At 43.1% G+C, this 18,895-nt stretch overlaps 1 protein-coding gene across 2 annotated transcripts in view; it reads left to right on the top strand.

Annotated features, from left to right (window-relative positions):
• sesn1 (sestrin 1) overlaps positions 1–18,895 on the top strand; it is an 80,654-nt gene that overhangs the window by 58,777 nt on the left and 2,982 nt on the right. The window contains exons 1-8 of one of the 2 annotated variants that reach the window (XM_085431973.1): positions 15,716–15,979; positions 16,789–16,854; positions 16,943–17,143; positions 17,242–17,424; positions 17,720–17,956; positions 18,037–18,291; positions 18,387–18,577; positions 18,661–18,805. In XM_085431973.1, the coding sequence (XP_085288099.1) occupies positions 15,878–15,979; positions 16,789–16,854; positions 16,943–17,143; positions 17,242–17,424; positions 17,720–17,956; positions 18,037–18,291; positions 18,387–18,577; positions 18,661–18,805 (1,380 nt within the window). In that variant the 5' untranslated portion in view covers positions 15,716–15,877. Of the gene's footprint in view, positions 1–15,715; positions 15,980–16,788; positions 16,855–16,942; positions 17,144–17,241; positions 17,425–17,719; positions 17,957–18,036; positions 18,292–18,386; positions 18,578–18,660; positions 18,806–18,895 lie in introns of those variants that run through there. The other variant, XM_085431972.1, reaches the window with a different exon arrangement.

Consider the following 18,895-nt stretch of genomic DNA (forward strand, 5'->3'; position numbering starts at 1 on the left):
AAGTGATATAATAACATTACCTTTTGACTTTGATATAGTGTGCTTTTTTGTTTTGTTTTGTTTTGCAGTTATAGTGTAGCGTTGTCAGAACGTCACCAGTTGGTAGTGTAACTTACGAAATTACAGCCAAATACAACACTGGCATCAGTTAATGTGTTTATATGGTCGCTCATGTCATAGAGGGATCTGTATAGTTTTGTTGATACCTAACTGATGGATAGGTGGATATGTTCAGCTAATTCATCCATGGCTAATAATCACACTGACAAATTAGCCAAATTTTGGCATGAAATAGTTATGACTTATGAAACTGCCTTAGTTAAAACTAGTCCGTCACTAGAATCATAATAGTATAGGTATCAGTGCATTTAATTTTTTCTGCTGTCAAAAACCGATTGAAAGTAGCAGTAACAACCAGCTCTCTACCTCTGGTTGACCTCTTTCGTCCACAGTGCGATTGCGTAGGTCATCTGGTGGCAACCTGTCTCCAAACAATCGCACACTGACTGAGATTACTCTCAGAGAAATTAGTGAAGGTCTGCAAATAATTGCCATCTAATTTATGACTAGAGACAGATTGCCAACATGTTGCAGGAAATCTAAGTCGTATTTGCCAACTTGACCCAATTAAATCACTTGCTGATTGCAGATTGACTCCGCCTTATTGTTGTTTTATCGTCATCTTAACCCACCAAAATCGCTTTGAAGACAGCAACTGGCTGTGAGTGATTATAGGCCCAGTCTTTGCAATGAGATGGTAAATTTACAGGGTTGGATCTGAGTCTCCAACCACTGTTTTCCCTAGTGTCACATTAGCATAACCTTAGCTTTCTTACTACTTGCAAAAATACAACCTGAGAAATGCTAACTAGTTATTTTCTTTTGACCTCTCTCCTGCTCTGTTGTCTGCTCTAACTCTGCCCTCTGTCATGCCTTCCTTGTGATGTAACTCTTAAAAAACATGTTTTCTTGTTTCGCATTGGCGGTTCACTCTACTGGGCACACAAAGGCTCATTCATTCCAAGTTGTTTGCTTTTTACATCTTTTTAGCCCAGGAGCACAAATTGCTCTCATGTCTATCCTGAATCAGCTATCCCGTCAGCCAATCGGTCCTTTATTTATGCAATTCTTGTTTTGGGTTTAGCCTCCTTGAAGCGTGCCTTCTGACACGCTTCAGAAAGTAGAAAAAGTGCTGGTATATTGTTGTTGTTGTTTCTTTTCTTTCATTAACACTGGCTGAGATGAGAAAAGAATCTAAAAACTATAAGCACCTCTCTGTAATCTGTCTGTCTTCCACGCACACATACAGCTGTGCACATATCCAACACATGCTCTCCAATCAAAACTTTCACACTGAGAGACAGCAACTGGTCAACAGGATATAAAACCTTACTTTTTTCTTTTTTTTCTTTTGTTCTTTATTTCAGAAGTGACCTTTCCCCTACTTTGCTTTTTCTGCACCCAAGCTCGCTTTAGCATTTCTGCTATATTTGTGGTTTTACCCAAGTTTGTCTCATTAACGTTTTCAAACAGTGACATTTACTTTAACCCACTACTTTAAGCTGTAAGCTGGGTCAGGTGACCCGTGTATTTCACTTTTTAGATTTAGGCAAACTGTTTCTGTGTTGTAACTCTGCACAGATTTGTGCAGAGCATTATCGGAGTCCAGCTCATTTGCTTTATGCATTATGGCTGAGTCATTGCCATGTATTTGATGAAAGGTTCACACTGTGACGGAGATCACTCTGCTGAGCCTCACCCCTCACCCTTCCTCTCCCTCCTGATTGGTGTTAGTGGAAGGGAAGATGACCATCTGCTGCCCCAGTTGCCCAGTGACTGGACAACAGCCCTCCCTTATGGCACAGTTCCACTGTCCATTGTCTGCTTGAGACAAGCGAGAGATAGTGTGTGTGTGTTCCATTTTTATGTGTGTGTGGCTTAATCTGTCCGTGTATATTTGTATGTCCTCCTCGAAGAGAGCAAAGTATTGTGTGAAGCTTTCCTGTGGGAGTCCCATACAGAACGCACCCTCACCCAGCAGGACGGTCTTCGGTGCGGTGTGCGCGAACTCGACCTTACAGGCGGGTTAGTGCAGGGTCAGATTCATAGGCTGCAGGCCAAAACTTTGCTCTGGTGCATAAAGAGAATGGATTTCCTCTCGAGACATGTGTCCATGATCACACACACACACACACACACACACACACACACACACACACACACACACACACAAATAGAGGATCCTGTTGCACTCGCCTAGAAGGGAAATCTGTAGCATTGTCTTAATAGATGGTGGCTTGCACCTGATGCTTGTTGCTGTAACCCTTTAAGTACACTTATTCACTTTCTTCCTAAGAGCTAATAGTGAAGGTTGGCACCACACACAACTGGATTGTTTTCCTTTATCTTGATCAGCTAAACAGCTCTGAACTCTTGCTCCAAAATTAAAATTGACCACCAATTATTAGTTCCTTATTTCACTCATATAGACTGTTATAATGATGGTTGCTGTTCTTAAATCAAATACTCAAACAATGAAACTAATGTATGGTCAAAGGCCACTTTGTTAGGTGTACCTGTTCAACTACAGCTGAGTATGAAGGTCAAGTTCAAGTATGCTGGTATTTTGGAAAGTAGAGTGCAAATTGGACCAGCAAATTGGGACACTGTCAGCAGTAAAGCGGGTGTTTTATACACTGTTGTGATGAAGAGGGGGCTGAACTGCAAGCCAAAGCTGTATCTGTATTCTAACTTTCACCTGTGGTCAAGACATCTGGGCAGTGACCAAAAGAGTAAGGTCACAAATACAAGAGCTCAGATGAGTTTCCTACACAGGGTGGCTGAGAAACATGAGGAGCTCAGATATCCAGAGAGAGCTGAGAGTAGAGCTAATACACATTTACGTTGAAGGGAGCCACTAGAGGTGGTTTGAGAATCTGATAAGCGTGCATCCTGGGTGGCTCCCTTTGGAAGCTCACGCCTAAAAGGGAATGACCGACAGTATAGACCCAGAACCTCTGAAGATCTATCGTATCTGGCCTGGGAGAAGGAATATGTGCCTTAGCCCACCACAACACAACTTTAATTAAGTGTAAGATATTGGATGGACAAATTCTGCTCCCCAATGGGATATCAGCCAATCACATGGGAGCAACTCGAAGTTCATTTAAGCATATAGACATAGCCTGTTGATATTCTAACAGAGCATCAAAATTAGGAAGAAAGGTGATTTAAGTGACTATAAACTCAAGGTGGTTGTTGAGTTTATAGTCACTTGGGGATTGATGGGACTGACTTGGAATGACACACGCTGATTTACTTGGATTTTTACCCCACAACCATCTCTAGGGTTTACAGAGACTTGTCCGAAAAAGAGAAAATATCCAGCGAGCGGCAGTTCTCTGAGAGAAAATATTTTGTTGATGCCAGAGGTCAGAGGAGAACGACTGGAATTCTTGTAAGGCCAGGAAGGCAACAGTAACACAATCACCAATTAACAACACAGGTATACAGAAGAGCATTTCTGATTACACAACACTTTGACGATGGCTCAGGTTATCAAAGTTTTTTTGTTTTTAAATTTTAGTTGCATCTTTGTCTCTAAGTAGTCTGTGCTGCAGTGCATTTCTCAGGAATAAATATAAAAAAACAGAAAAAAAATGCACAGCTGACACACTTTTGAGGGAATAGTTCATGTTAGTACACTTTTTCACTAAATGTCTCCTGGTTGTAGTGAAAAAGAGGAACAGATATGAGTAGAGTAGGATCAATCTTCCCAGGTACCCTTTGGCATGAAAACAAATAAGCACACATAACACTGAATAATGCCTTTAAAGCACAACTTGCGTATTTAAGTGCACCTATGCTTGATTAAACACAGAGCAATAAAAGCTTTTTTGTCACTATGACAGTGATTTACTATGACAGTGATTTAAAACAGACTTATCTTTGTTTAGTTTACAGTAGAAGCCACCGAATATGAATCTAATCTATGCCTGCTTATTGACCGTCTTTGCTCATGAGCCCGTCTCAGTCCATGCTGATGTAACGCAGCATTTGGAGCCTCGGCAGGACGCAGACAGACGGCGCCCCAGGTGAGCCCACGCCGCAAAGATGAGAGAGTAGCTCATCAGGTTAACACGCTGCTTGTGTTTTCTTACAACAACTCCAAACCAAAATTGAAAGATGTGCAGTGGCTAACCACACATGTCATTCCCAAGATGACAGAAATGTAGTTGTTTCTTTGATAATGAAACCCAATCTGTTGTGTAAAGGGAGGAAAAAATACTCATCTTTCTCTTAGTCACCTCGGGCAGTTAATATAGTGTGTTTTTCGTTTGAGTTTGAAATCGAGACCGAGAGTCTGTTTTTAACTTTTCAGATCACACGTTTTTCTCAGGCTGTATTTAGTCAGTGTGATTTGACAGCGTTAGTGTTGTTATTCTTCTCACCCTGTTTCCATTTTTGTCACATCTCTTTTTTTTCTCTCCTTCCTGTTGCACAAGCTGCATCTCTCGTCTATGCACAAACAGGTAATGGAGTGACTGAACTGAGCTCAGTTACCCATTATCCCTCCCATTCACTCCTGTCAGTAATCTGCCTGCTCCTCCGCTCCGAGAACCCTCATGATACTGAACTTTTCCTCCCAGACATTTATTGAGAAAAACAAGCCTGGAGAGATTACTTTTTTTTTTTCTGCTTAGCTGAACACATTCAGCTACAGTTCAGTCAGTGGGTCTTAAAGCTCCAACCACATACCAGACATTAGTTTGTGAGTGACAAAATTTATGAGCGACCGTTGAGCAATGCCAAATGCCTGTGTGGCTCAAAATGCTGTTAGGCTCCACTTATTCATTTTTATTACATTTTAACCCTGAATTTAGCCTTTATTGCATAATGAGACACTGTATATTAGATCACAAAAAAAAGAAGGAGCAGGGAGCAAGAATAGAAACTGACAAATACTCCTGAGCATAGCAAGGAGATCTTGTGGATTGGGAATGAGCCATACTCTGGGTTTTTTAGGAGTGTGTGTGCTGTGTGATTGTGTGGGGAAACCTGATAGAAATCTGATTTGGCAGAGCTATTATCCCCTTTAGACTTCCAACAGTAGGCTTACACCGTGCTGTGGCTGCCACTAATCCCATAATGGGCTGACTTTGCACTGAAGCCGCACAAAGACCGTTCCCTTTGGTGAAAACTATGACAGTGGTTTCTGTTAATGGTGCCTATGTATGTGAGCTGCAACACTGTGTGTGTTCAGTTTGTGTGTGTGTGTGTGTGTGTGTGTCTCCTCAGGTGAGTGGGCAAAGATAGGTAATCTAGTGTACAGAGTCATCGATTTTCCCCGCTGCACAGGAAGTGGCTGGTTATTGATTCTCTGGGACAATGATGTCACTCCAGACGGTGCAGGGTGTTTACTTACCCACGATAATGTACGAGGCGCTTTGTCGCCAAACGCTGGTCAAATAACCCACTCCCTCACTCCTCTCTCTTCGCTCTTTCCACCTCCTGTCTTTTCTTTAATTGCGAATGCCCCCGTTAACCCCAGGTCCAATCATCACAGATGAGCGATGTCGTTTATAAAGGCTAAATATTTTTGCAGCCCTTTATGCTATTATGCATTTGCATTGTAACTTTAATAGCTTTTCCATACACATAGGGTTTTCCCTACACACTGCATTTGTTTAGTCAAAAATGCACTGATGTGACATTTGACTGTGAAGCAGGAAAACGGAAAGCTCGAGACTCTTCTAAGAAAACATTTGCCTTCTCTTTGTGTTTTATCTTCTCTCATTATCCCATCATTGTTTACTGAGTTCCGCTAAAGCAGGACTTTAGCTGTGGAGGATAAATAAACCACTATACTGTTCTATTATGTTAGTTAGTCCTAGTCTAATGAGTGGGAGTAGTGCCCAACCTCACTTTTGGCCCAACGGCATCTACCTGTTTGGCTTACGTAAGACCAGTAACTGCACAATAACAGCCAGCAGGTTAACTGCTTGTTAAATGCTTGTTTGTGGCACTAAAACAAAAAGTACTCACTTTTTTTTCTTTTTTTTAAGTGAAAAGTGTTTTTGTTTTTTAAATGAGTTGTTCATGTGTTCACAGAGTGACTCATGTTTCTCATCAGCACAGGAACGCAATTGGTGCATGCTACACTGGAGAGGAGCCAATTTATCTTAATTCATGTAACTCTTTAAAGTTGGAGAGATATTTGAATCAGTCTTGCGACCACGAGGGGAATGATATGATAGATTTTCTGCCATTGCTTTGCCCTTTTCTCGGCTCCAAGGGCCTGTAATTAATTAACCACAGAGCAAATACGTCCAATGCTACCTGTGGCATGAGACAGAGGACCGCACACGCGCACACACACACAATGCAGGCACACTTCTGTGAGGGTTCATGAGGTCCACAGAGAGTTTGTAAATGCCAAGAGCAAACTCATGTAAACCCTACACATTAACCCAGTTTATTTTTAAGCAAAGCTAAAGAGCAGGTGTAGAGGATTTGGGATAAAAGTGTCTTTAGAAATGTAGCTTTCGACTAAATAAGTTTAGATAGTGCTTTTCACAGACTTAACAGCCGGAAAGTGCCGAACAACAGTTAAAATGCAATATCAACAGAGAATCTTGTTAAAGCAGAATTAGGAAAAAAACAAAAAAAAAACCCAAACAAACAAAAAAACAAAATGTCAGCAGGAGGCCTGATTAAACAGAAAAGGCTTTTAACTGTTTTTAAAAAGCCAGCCAAATGGAGCTGGAGCGGTAAACTGGTCCAGAGTCTTGGTGCTACAGACTGAAAAGCTTTGTCCCCTCGAGTCAAGCAAAACTACAAAAGCTGCAAGCAATTCGTAAATGTCTGCTGAAAGGCATGGAAGTAAAAAGATTTATTTGCAAGGTGCAAAAGCTGCTGTACTCTATTTGAAATACATTTAATTCAACTTTGACTAAGACACTTGCATGCCTAAGTAGGCGGTGTTTATGCAAGCAGTGGGATGTATGAAGATATTTCAGCCCAGAAAATAAATGTGCTTCTGTAAGCATTTCCTGCTATTTTTTTCACATTGTTTCAGAAGCTACAGACTCATGATCTCACATCATGTGCTTAAGTTTTCATGTTTGAGGAACTCTCCGGTTTAAGTCCTTGGAAATGAACACGTATGATGGAGAGAACACGTCCTATGGTTGCTTATTTATACTATCACTTTTCTCTCTTGTGTTTGTACACATGATGTCTGCTGGCTTTACTCTGTTTGTGTTTTGTGCGCTTCCTTTCAGACCCCCTGTTTGGAGTCAAACCTGTTGTGCAAAAAGTAAGGGACAACTGAGAGGATCAAAGGTGAAGGGAAGTGAAAACAAAGGGATGTGTTGGCAAACTCTACTCATCCAGGCTCCTTCTGTTGACCTTTGACTGCTTCAGTTAGTTCTTGGAAAAGAAAATGATGCAAATATTTTTGCATCATTTTCAATCAATTTCCAGTTTTTATTTGAAACTACATAATTGTGGTAAAACATCTATGATGCTGCATCCCACTTAACAAAAAACAACAACAATATATATATTCTTTTGTTTTGTTTTGTTTTGCCTTTAATCACATTCCTTTCATTTGCCTTTTGCATCTAAAAAAGTCCAGATTCACTCCCTGCCAGGCTTTTAATACTCAACCTTACTGGCTTTATTCTGCACGACAAAACACAAGAACTCAGTTTTTTTGTTCTACTTGGATCATGTGATGTGGATGCTGGTGTGTTTGCTTGAAACATTCAGTTTCAGCCTCGGTCTTTTAAGTAGAGTCATGTGAAAAAGCGAGGTTTCACAGGACTCGTGTGCAGTGCTGTGAAAACTTAAGTACACCCCATGATTCAGTATCTTGTAGGGACCACCTTATGAAGCAATAACTCGAAGTGATCATTTTCTGTATGACTTTATCCATCTGGAACATCACTGTGGAAAACCTCCGGCCCACTTCTTATAGCGTTGCTTTGGCTCATTCAGCTTTGTGAGCATTGTTTATGTGCAGATGGCCTCACATTTGACTCTAGCGTAATTTGGTATACAGAAGAGTTCATGGTCAACTCATAACTACCCAGCCCAGGTCCTGCAACAGCAAAACAACCACTATGCTTGACAGCTTGATATCCTGTGTTTTGTTTTTTTGTTTTTATCCCCCCCACACGTGCTACTGCGTTATGGGCAAACATCTCCACTTTGGTGTAGTATGTCTAAAGGACGCTGTTCCAAAAATCTTCTGATTTGTTTAGGTTAAACTTTGAAACCTGCCATGTTCTTTTTAGAGAGAAGCAGCTTTCTCCTGGTGACCCTTTTAAACAAGCCATATTTGTTCAGTCTTTTTCTGATTGGACTGTTATGACTGAGGCCTATAAAGACTGAGATGTAGCTCTTGAGGTTTTTTGGAGTTTCTTTGATCATTGCATGGTCTGACCTTGGAATGAATTTGCTGGGACGTCCACTTCTCGGAAGACTTCAGCATTTTGCTAACACCCGCCTAAATTCTCCAGACCAGCAAACTGCCAAAGTGCCTGCTTTTTATAGACACTTCTTGATGATCGGTTAGTAAAGTGGATTTGATTAGCATCACCTGGTTGCTATGTACCCTCGAGAAGATTAAAATAATGTCAGATGGAAACATTTAAAAGCCTGTTGATCAAGTCAATTTCAACCACGAGCAAGATGATGCTCGTGGTGTCACAGTGTGCGAAGTAAAGGCTCGACAGGTGTAGAAACAATAACTAATTAACAGTTTATTATAACTTAATACACAAAACTTCAGCTGCTCTGTGTTACACTTTATGTAAAAGTGAATTCAGTATGGAGTAAATCAGCCTCAAAAACAAATCTACATGTACAAAAGAAGTGAAATTATGAAATAAATGCTATTTTAATCTGAATTCACAAGCCCAACCATCAGCTGCACAAAATAATCTCTACAATGAATGGAAATGCTGAGTCAGTGACGACAGCAGAAAAGGACGGGCGCCAAGGTGATTGAGTTTCCAACCAATCAAACTGACATTTCATAAACAATTAAACGTTGATATGGCAATCGCCGTGACGTCGCACTCAATGTCCTGCTGGCCGTTTTGTTCTGCGATTCAGTACCAGAGCTCATTGCCTATTTATGAAGTAATAAGACACGGCCAAAACAGTTCGAGGGTAACGATTAGGCCATATCACTTCCTCCACCCTTAAAGAGCAGCAGTATCACATCCCTCTCTTCAACGCTGCAATCAAAATACATCCTGGTGAAGGCAACAGATTGAGAGGTGGTGGAAAAAGAAAGGGGCAGAAGTGAAAGCAGTGAAAGGAAGAGGCAGATTAATGCAGAGTGCAATCATTTCTAATCTTTGCTGTAGCCACTGTGATCTATTACATCAGACTTTTATTAGTGTCTGAACCGGTGTACTTAGCCGTGGTCGCCCCTCTCATAACCAACAGTACTTCTTAATCTAAGTAAGAGTTCACCAGGTTTTATATGAGCAAGGTGGTGATAACAGTTTTTTCTTTTTTACCAGTCTTTGATTCAGTGGCTCACATTATAACAGGAGTAGCTCCAAGGAAGATATTGCTTTCTTTTTATATTTTTGGGGAGTGACTATCCCACAGAAACCGGTGAAGGGTCGGGACTTTTGTGCGCCGTTTACAATGCCTGTCAGGGATTACAGGGTGACGATCAACACCTTTTTGGCTGCTTTCCCAGTAAGATGAGTCATTTCTTGCTCAGTCAGCAAAACCAAGGTCTTGTCAGACAGAGAGAGAGAGAGGAAAAAACAGCTGTGCATGCAAGCAGGCACATAGAACTATTAAAACCAGAGGTGCTGTCTTCTGATGGGTTGTTGGAGTCCTGATGTAAACATAAGATTAGCCATGTGAGCCCCATCTGTTAGTCTTTAGGTAACATAAGTACTAGAAGTAAGTTTGCCTTTAATTTTGCAGACACACTCACTACCACACTTTGTAAAGCCCTTTGGACTTGCACTGTTATCTCTTGACTCCCCATCAACAAGCCTATTGATGTGAAAGGGCATTTGAGATTTTTATTATAGAAATGGAGAGAGAGGCAAAAATATGACGTTTCTACTGATTTGTGGCGGCTTTGTCATTATCATGCTAAAGATAGCAGGGGAGGGTTTGGTATTCTGTGTTTTTCTGTGGGATCTTTTTCTCTTGGAGCCTGTTGTATTATGACAGCTGCCCTCTCCCTGTTAAAATAACATCCCCGGGAACTCACTCTTCCTCACGTGCACATGGGTTGCAGGCCAACACCTCTTCCCCTGGATTGTCGACCACTGTACATAGGGATTTGTGCATGTGCATGTTTATGCCTGGCATTACAAAGCCATAAAAGAAAGGTTACTTTTACTCCCAGATACCTCTTTCCCCTTCGTTTTTCTTTTTTCCGTGTGCTCCCTAAGGCCTCTGCAGTTCCTCTGCGTTTCATGGAATCCAGGGAACGTTGCTTCCTCCCAGTGTTGCTGTGTGCTGGACCAGGAGCTGCTGGTCTTGGAGTGGGGGGGGCACGCCTCTCCTCTCAGGAAAGAAGGCGCTTGGCGAGACCACTCCACTCTGATAGCCTGCCAGAACATACACAGATCAGGGGGAAAAAAGGAGAATGAAAAGGGACCGGGAGTGGCTGAAAGAACCAAAAGGCTACTTTGGTCCGGTTAATTCCCGCAAAGATTCAACTTTTACTCACAAGTCTTTACACAAAGAGAGAATTATGGTTAAACTACATAACATCAGCTCTCACGGCTGACTCTGAAGCTTATGATCAAGACTTTCCCATAACTTAGGATGAGTTCTGTAAGCCTGCGGGACAGGTAACCCTTTGCTCATCAGATGAACAGGCGTAACCTTAGAGCTGTGTTTGAAGAGTGGGGACGAGGAATATCCTCTTTATCTGTGTACAACGTTAACACAAAGTCTGCATGTGCCCAAACTTGGTATATAAAGGTATCGATTTTTCTCCTTTACTGTTAAAAACAGGTTTCACGGCTTTTCAAAGGGACGTGTTTACATGGAAAAACTTCTGTAGTTGTTTTTCAGAGAGGAGAGCTGCTGTTGTGAGCCTCAGGGCTAATTTGAAACATGTGGTTTTTGTGTGAGGCTTTTTAGACATTTTGTTTTGCCACTTTTTATCAGAGAAACTCAAACAGACAGAAATTACAACTTTGCAAATACACGAGAAAACCAAATAGTTTTCTGTGAAGCAGGCCAGATTAGGACTTCATACCTCGGCAGAACTTCTCTCTCTCTCTCTCTCTCTCTCTCTCTCTCTTTCTCTCTCCCCTTTTTTTTCAGAGAAACAAGAGAAGCAGAGAGAGAGTGCAAAGAAGATTGGTTCCTGAAACTGTTGTTCTGCCCTGTGATTGGTGAAAGCCTGTTGCTAGGCTTATGTCAGTGTTTGAGAGTTTTCCGCTTTCTCTCCTCTGTGCACTGATAGGTCAGGTTAGAACTGGTCTGGTGGACTTCTGCCACTTGTTGAACATCCCCACAGTTTCTGCGGTTCCCTCGCTTCTCACTGCATGAGAAAACACGGCAGCCGCAACGCTGAAAGACACACGTGCAGAATTTACACCCGGCGTCGCTTCCTCTCTGTTTTTAATTCTTATGAACTTTTTATCAACCTCTTTATTGGTTTAAGTCTGTTGTTAATTCTTCCGGGTGCTCGTAAAAGGGAAAAACAGCTGCTCTTTCTGAGCATTTGAGAAAGCAGCTGCCATTCTTTTAAACTAATAAATGTGAACTCTATTCTACAGCCATCACAGTTTAAAACCTTGAACTCTTCCGTGTCATTGAACTTTACACCTTTTTCTGTGCTCTTTTATGCTTCAGTGCACTTTGTATGGTTGAAGTAGCTGTAAAACATTTGTATTTAGTTTTGTTTTTGAGGCATAATAGACTCAAAAAGCATTTAAATAACTTTGTGGAACATAATCCACTTTTTTTCACAGGCTCGATACATTCCTTCGACACTGTTAGCTTTGTGCTTCCTTCTCTTAAATGTGTAAGCTGATGCTCCCATGCACAAAGCACACAAGCTTTGATGGCCCCCGTTTCATGCATTAAAGGAAGCTTATGTAACCCTCTGATCAACAGCCTCTGGCCACAAAAAAGGGGTATCATGAAAATGTTAGTAAAAGCAAAATTACTAAAGTTTGCTTATACACTTAATTAAGTACACTTCTACAACACAATGCAAATATCTAATCCGCCGATCACATGGCAACAACAAGACGATATGCTGAAGTTCAAACTGAGCATTAGACTGGGGAAGAAAGGTGATTTAAAGCTGGTCTAAATATTTCATGAACTGATCTACTGGGTTTTTTCTGCACATCCATCTCTAAGGTTTAAAGAGAATGGACTGAATGGGGGATATTTTTTGGCACACTTTGACAACTTGATGGGGAAAAAGTGGTGGGGATTTCAAGGGGTAAAAGTTAAATGCTGCAACCTAACTGGGTATTGTTGTTGACCATATTCGACTGGTCCAAAAGTAAGAAAACATTCAGAAAACAGTGAAATCGAGAATGTAAAGGACAAATTCCACCAAAGTGTGTGAGACACATTGCATGTTTACAATGCCACAGGGGTTTGTCAAACGTGGCTAAGACTAGCGGACCGCTAGTCTGAAGCTTCCTTTTTGTTCCTCACAGGTTAACTTTCACATGGCTGTACTGCATGTGGTTGCGTATTGGCCAAGTGTGGTTCTAAGCCTGTAACTCAGCCCACATAGAAATATTGTATTGGGTAAAACCATACTGGTTTAACTCTGTGCCATCTGCTAGTGGCGAGTGACTGCGTGACATTTTAGACCCAGAGGCTAACCAGGGTTTTATTTGGTGTTCGGATTTCTAATCGCTCACGCTGACCTGAATTTGTTTACATTTCTTTTTTTTTCTTTTTTCTTTTTTTTACTCACCTCTTTTCTTGCTACCTTTAGGTGTCATTGTGTGGTCCAAAGTAGCTTTAAATAATTGTACCTGCCTACAGTCTTATGTCATTTAAAATATGTAAACAAGCATTTATGAACAAAAAAAAAATTTCCCATCCCTTGACTATGAAAGTTCATAGAAATATTTTTTATTACCATTAGTGTAACTAGTGGAAGTCTGTCCATTGTTCCGGGCCCTTCCTCAAGCAGATAAGTATCTGAAACAAATATGAGATGATTCCTGTTGTTTGCAGAAGTCTTTCCCTTCATTATAACTAATCTTTCCAGTGTTCTCTTAACCCTGATCCTATCACACACACACAGTGACATCTTCAGAGTGGGTCAGCGGCCATCCCAAATCCCAAAGGTCACTTGCTAATCACCCAGTAACAGCTAGTAATCCTTTCAGTTTAATTTAAAGCGTTCATTGGATGTGTGGCCTTATTTCTCTTGCAGCAGTGAGCCATTCAAGAACAAAGCGTGCAAATCAACGTCACTGTCGCTGACATCAAACCAATTACTGAGATGCTTAGAGATGTAGGTCCTCACACTCCCCCGAGACACCTGCAGTGTGGTTTTTTTAGTTGTCACACTGTGTTCTGAATCAGCTTCAGAAGATACACGGGAATGTACAAAGTCTTAGAGGCGCCACATATTGAGGTGAGCAGTTCAGTTAGGTTTTGTTAAATTGTGTCAACACCCAAGACAAATGAGGAAACACACAAGGTTTAGCGGTTCGGAAGAGTCTGCTCGGTGTTAAAAAGCATGTGTGTTGTTTATGTAATTCAGGACTGTGTACTGACTAAAAAAACCCCAACATAAAGCTTGTTATCACCCAAAGAAATCATGGCCTTAATCAAGGTAGGGGCATGTACAGTATTCCCTGAATCACAGAGACTCTCCCTCCCCCCATAAATGTGAGTACAGTAAAGCCTACTGCGTAGTCGGTGCGTGGACTCTGACAATAGTGTTTGGCCTTGTCTGCGAGGCCGGACCCCCGCGCCTAAGCGCTTTTATGTGAAAAGGTTTGGTGTGTCGTCAGCCCGAACGCTGACAAGCCTCTTCTGCAGCTTTGCTGAGCCATGGGGCTCCCGGCAGCCCTGGGAGTGCTGACTCCAGCCCTGGGAACATGTTTACTGCCGCCCTGCACCCCACCCTGTGGCATCAGGAGAGGGACTGGCAGAGGTGGTGTTAGTGGTGGCAGTGGGTAGTGTTGGTGATGAAGGTGGAGGAAGGAGAAGTGGGTGCGGGGTACACACAATGAACCTGCTGAACATCGTACTATCGCGTTATCAGCACTGGGGACTTGTAGTGGGTTGACAAACTGGCAGGGCAGGCTCTTGATTGGCGAGTGCAGGGTCAGACTTGCCTTTTCTTGACTTCCTCTTTTTACTCATCGTTTTCTAAATTTAGCTTGTTTTTTTTTTTTATTGGCTCTTCCTCCAGAGTCGGTCCGAATGCTGATTTAATCATGACTTGTTGCTGTAAAGATTACCCAATTTCAGGACAGTTTGTCAAACTCTATGGATTCTTAAAACTTAAAGCACACTGTTGAACTTTTGTCCACATGAAAAGAGTTTGTGTGAAATCTCTTAAAAGAAAAGCTCCATTTGCTTTGGGAAACATGTTATCTTGAAATATCGTGTGTCTGTCTGTGTGTCTTTGCAGCCACTTTGTGGATGCGTTAGTGCTTTTGTAATGTGGTTGCTGGCAGTCCAGAAGAAACAACATTTGACTCACATGTGCTGCTGAACCATCTACCTCCTGTTCATAAAGATTTTCACATATAAATGCCCTGCATCTTGCACCTAAAACAAAATACAAATAACTTGTGTGAATGAAATCAGATGTATAAATATAAAGTTTGCATCGCGCACAGTTGTTTTCCTGATGGTCTCATGTGATATCCCTCTGAGTAATCATTGACTTTGTGAACCACTGCGATGTGATAAACCAGTTATATGCCGTTCTACTGAATGTGTTATTGTCGGCTGGGATAAACAAAGCCATAAGAGAGCTGCCTTTCTTATCTTTGCTTCCTCCTGGCTTTTAAAAAAAAGAACTCCTTCGGTCAGCCTGATTGGTGGAGAAGTGGCAGCATTTGTGGTGCGATAGGCTGCGGTGAAAAACCACCAACTGAAGGGCTGTTGTTGCAGCAGGTCCTGCACCGATCCATCTCGATGATCTTTGCACAGTGGACCTCTTCTTTTTTTTCTTTTTTTTTCTGTTTCCACTACTCAAGGCGAGCTGGGGGCTCAGCTTACACCCCCCTGCCCTCCAGTACAGCAACAAGGGAAGGTGGTGGTGCATGCTGGAGCTGGCTTTGAGTGGTTGTTGTTTTCCCTGAATGCACAGATAAACTCCCAGATTAACCCACGCAGACTCCATGTTCAAGCTCCATTTTTGTCAGCAAGAACTATTTTAAGCATTCCTGCAATGTGATAAGCGCGACAGGGTGGTATTGATTTCAGCCTCAAGCCATCCTGTACTGATTGCATGTATCAGTCGGCACATAGAGCTTAATACATGACAGTAAATGCAATCATAATTATTGGTAGCAGGGAACAAAAGAAAAAGAGAGAAGTGATGATGTTTTCTTAGAGGGGGGCGTCTCTCAGCTCACCCGCACCCCTCCTCCTCCTCTTCGCGCTTTACCCCCGCCCTCCAGATTTACCATTGGCTGGCCGGAGGCTGTTTTCCTCATGCGATTGGTTGCCGAGCGCGTCGATCACGCGAGCCCCGACTTATTTACCGAATGTATGAGCGAGAGAGGAGCGCATTCTGCTGCCACAGCTGACAGCCGAGCGCTGTGCCTAGTGCCCGGAGGAACAAAGAGAGGAGGCGACAGGCATCAAAATTACATGTTTTCGCCTTTTTTACGCCGCTGAAACGACACAGGTGCAGCGAGAACGCGAGATGAGGCACGCGGTCGCACCGGCAGAAAACGTGGAAAATCATTCGTTTGCGGTGACAGGCTTGTTCAAGATATGCACCCATTGTGAGCGGCTGGGCAAGAAGGTAAGAGAAAGACGAGAGGGGGGTAGAAACAGGGAAAAAAAAAAAAGAAAAGGCAGCGAAAGGCAGCTGTCGGTGAGCCTGCTCCGGTGATCTAAGCCGGGATTTCTCTAGCTTATGTGGCGTTTAATTTTTTGTTTAAAAGTGACGTTTTCCTCTTTAAAGAACGAGCTGCAGTGCAGCCTTTTGTCCGGGCTTGTTTGCGACTCGGGAGTTATAGATCATCTGAACTAAGAAACCCTCCGTGGAGTTTGGTTTCTTTGCTCATTTTGAGTTTCTGGAAGTCGACCTGTGAGTTTGACGTGTTTTAAAACGAGTGTCACTGCCGATTAATGTACAATTAGTGGTCATTCATTCATTGGCTTCATTGTGCGCTGCGGGACTGTCCGCTGCTAGACATGTCTCGGCAAGCAGCGGAAAGTTACAGGGCATAAAGGAGGCAGTGCAAGGGTTTCTATTGTGTTTTTAACTTTGAATCCGAGCAGACCGACGCGCTTTGTGTGTTGGGTATCCCATCAAAGGTGAATTGGGGTCAATGTATTTTTTGCTTTTAAGCGTAAATTCTGCTCCTGACACTGACAATAGTTGCGAGAAGCATCCACAGTCTGAACTCGGATATTAAACTATTTCTCTGCAGGTTTACTGGTGTCAAACATTTAAAGAAAGTCACTCTGGGTTCTCACACTGCTTGGGTTAAAAATTGGTGACTGCAAAAGTGAGAAGTGGTGCTCGGTACTGGAAGTTTATCTGCTCTGTTTTGCGTTGAGATTTAAAAGCCTTGTGTGTTTCTCTCTCCCTCTCTTGTTTTGCAGGACTTGGGAATACGGATCCCAAGACCTCTGGGTAACGGACCAAGCAGATTTATCCCTGAAAAAGAGGTATGAGACGGACTGTAACCTCACTTCAGACCTCAAATATGAAATTAAGAGAAGAAGCAGCTGGTTTATTTATGTCCTCTTTGACTAGATCCTCCAAATCAGTAAAGTGGACTCCAGGACTCAATCGATATTTGAGGATGCGTTTGCAGCCCTCGGCCGCCTGGATAACATTTCCCTCGTGATGGGTTTCCATCCACAGTACCTGGAGAGTTTTCTCCGGACGCAGCACTACCTGCTGCAGATGGACGGACCCCTGCCTTTGCACTACCGACACTACATCGGCATCATGGTATGGCCAGGTTCAGCCTCTGACGTTCTCAGAATAAAACCAGGTCGACTTCCTCTCTGTGCAAAGTCGTAAATCTCGCTTTTTCGCATGTCTTGCAGGCAGCAGCCAGACACCAGTGTTCCTACTTAGTCAACCTGCACGTCAACGACTTCCTTCAGGTTGGGGGAGATCCCAAGTGGTTGAACGGCCTCTTTGAAGCCCCGCAGAAGCTGCAGCAGCTCGGAGAGCTCAACAAAATCCTGGCCCACCGACCGTGGCTTCTCACCAAGGAACACATTGAGGTGAGAAGACAGGCAAGGTCTGCAGGGGTGGATGTGAAAAGTCTGATGTAACCAGCTGAGATCATGGGTGGAGGCTAGAGTATAGCTGCAGCTGTAGGATTTGGACAGATTGGAGGGTTTTAGCAGTAGAGGTGTAGTGACCGAGAGAGGAGAGCAGATCGAGCGTGATGGGAGAGAGGCTTTAATTTGAAACTGAAGGATGAAAACATATTTTCCACTTCTTGCTTGAAAGGTCAGCGATATTGAAGTCATTATTTGGCTTTCATCACTCACATATTCCCCCCCCCCTTCTCAGGGTCTTCTGAAGGCCGAGGAGCACAGCTGGTCTCTGGCAGAGCTAATCCATGCCGTGGTCCTGCTCACACACTACCATTCCCTCGCCTCGTTCACTTTTGGCTGTGGCATCACACCCGAGATCCACTGCGACGGTGGGCACACGTTCAGACACCCTTCCCTTAGCCAGTACTGCGTGTGCGACATAGCCAATGGCAACGGTCACGCTAATCACCATGACGATTTGCTCGGCAATCAGGTAGGCGACTGCAGTGTTTGTGCAGAGAGATAAATGGTGATAAGACTTCAGAGGTTAACCCCGACTATGCATTCTTAAAGGACATGTGCGGTGAGGTGGAGGTGCTGATGGAGAGGATGAAGCAGCTGCAGGAGTGCCGCGACGACGAGGAAGCCAGCCAGGAGGAGATGGCAACCCGCTTCGAGAGGGAGAAGACGGAGAGCATGCTGGTGGTCACATCAGAGGACGAGGAGTCAGCCCCCCCGAGAGACATCTCGCGCCACTTTGAGGACCCCAGTTATGGCTACAAGGACTTCTCCAGGAGAGGGGAGCAAGTACCCACGTTCAGAGCGCAGGTGCACATCAGACGCAACACTCATGATTTGTGGGGTGAAAACACGGTGTGGTCTGTGCTACTGTTACTGACTTATTTTCTTTATTGTTTTTGCAGGACTACAGTTGGGAGGACCATGGCTTCTCTCTGGTCAACCGACTCTATCCTGACGTCGGACAAATGCTGGACGAGAAGTTTCACATGGTCTACAACCTGACCTACAACACCATGGCTACACACAAGGACGTGGACACCAGCATGCTGCGCAGGGCCATCTGGAACTACATACACTGCATGTTTGGCATCAGGTCAGACACTTGAGCTCTTTCTTACACAATGTTCAGGCAGCTCTGTGGCCTCATTACTAACACCACTGCTATGTCTTATTCAGGTATGATGACTATGATTATGGAGAGATCAACCAGCTCCTGGACCGTAGCTTTAAGATCTATATTAAGACCATCGTGTGTAGTCCTGAGAAGACCACCAAACGAATGTATGAGAGTTTCTGGAGGCAGTTTCAGCACTCCGAGAAGGTAAGATTTAAAGGGTGGCTTGACTGATTTGATCTTGTAGTTGCTCAGTGAAGTGCAGCCTTCTAATAACTTTTTTTTTCTTCTTCTTCT

Source organism: Copadichromis virginalis, linkage group LG15 (assembly GCF_057382275.1).
Source record: "Copadichromis virginalis isolate Kocher_CV1m ecotype Utaka linkage group LG15, C_Virginalis_male_GT1.1, whole genome shotgun sequence".
In the NCBI taxonomy this organism is placed as follows: domain Eukaryota; kingdom Metazoa; phylum Chordata; class Actinopteri; order Cichliformes; family Cichlidae; genus Copadichromis; species Copadichromis virginalis.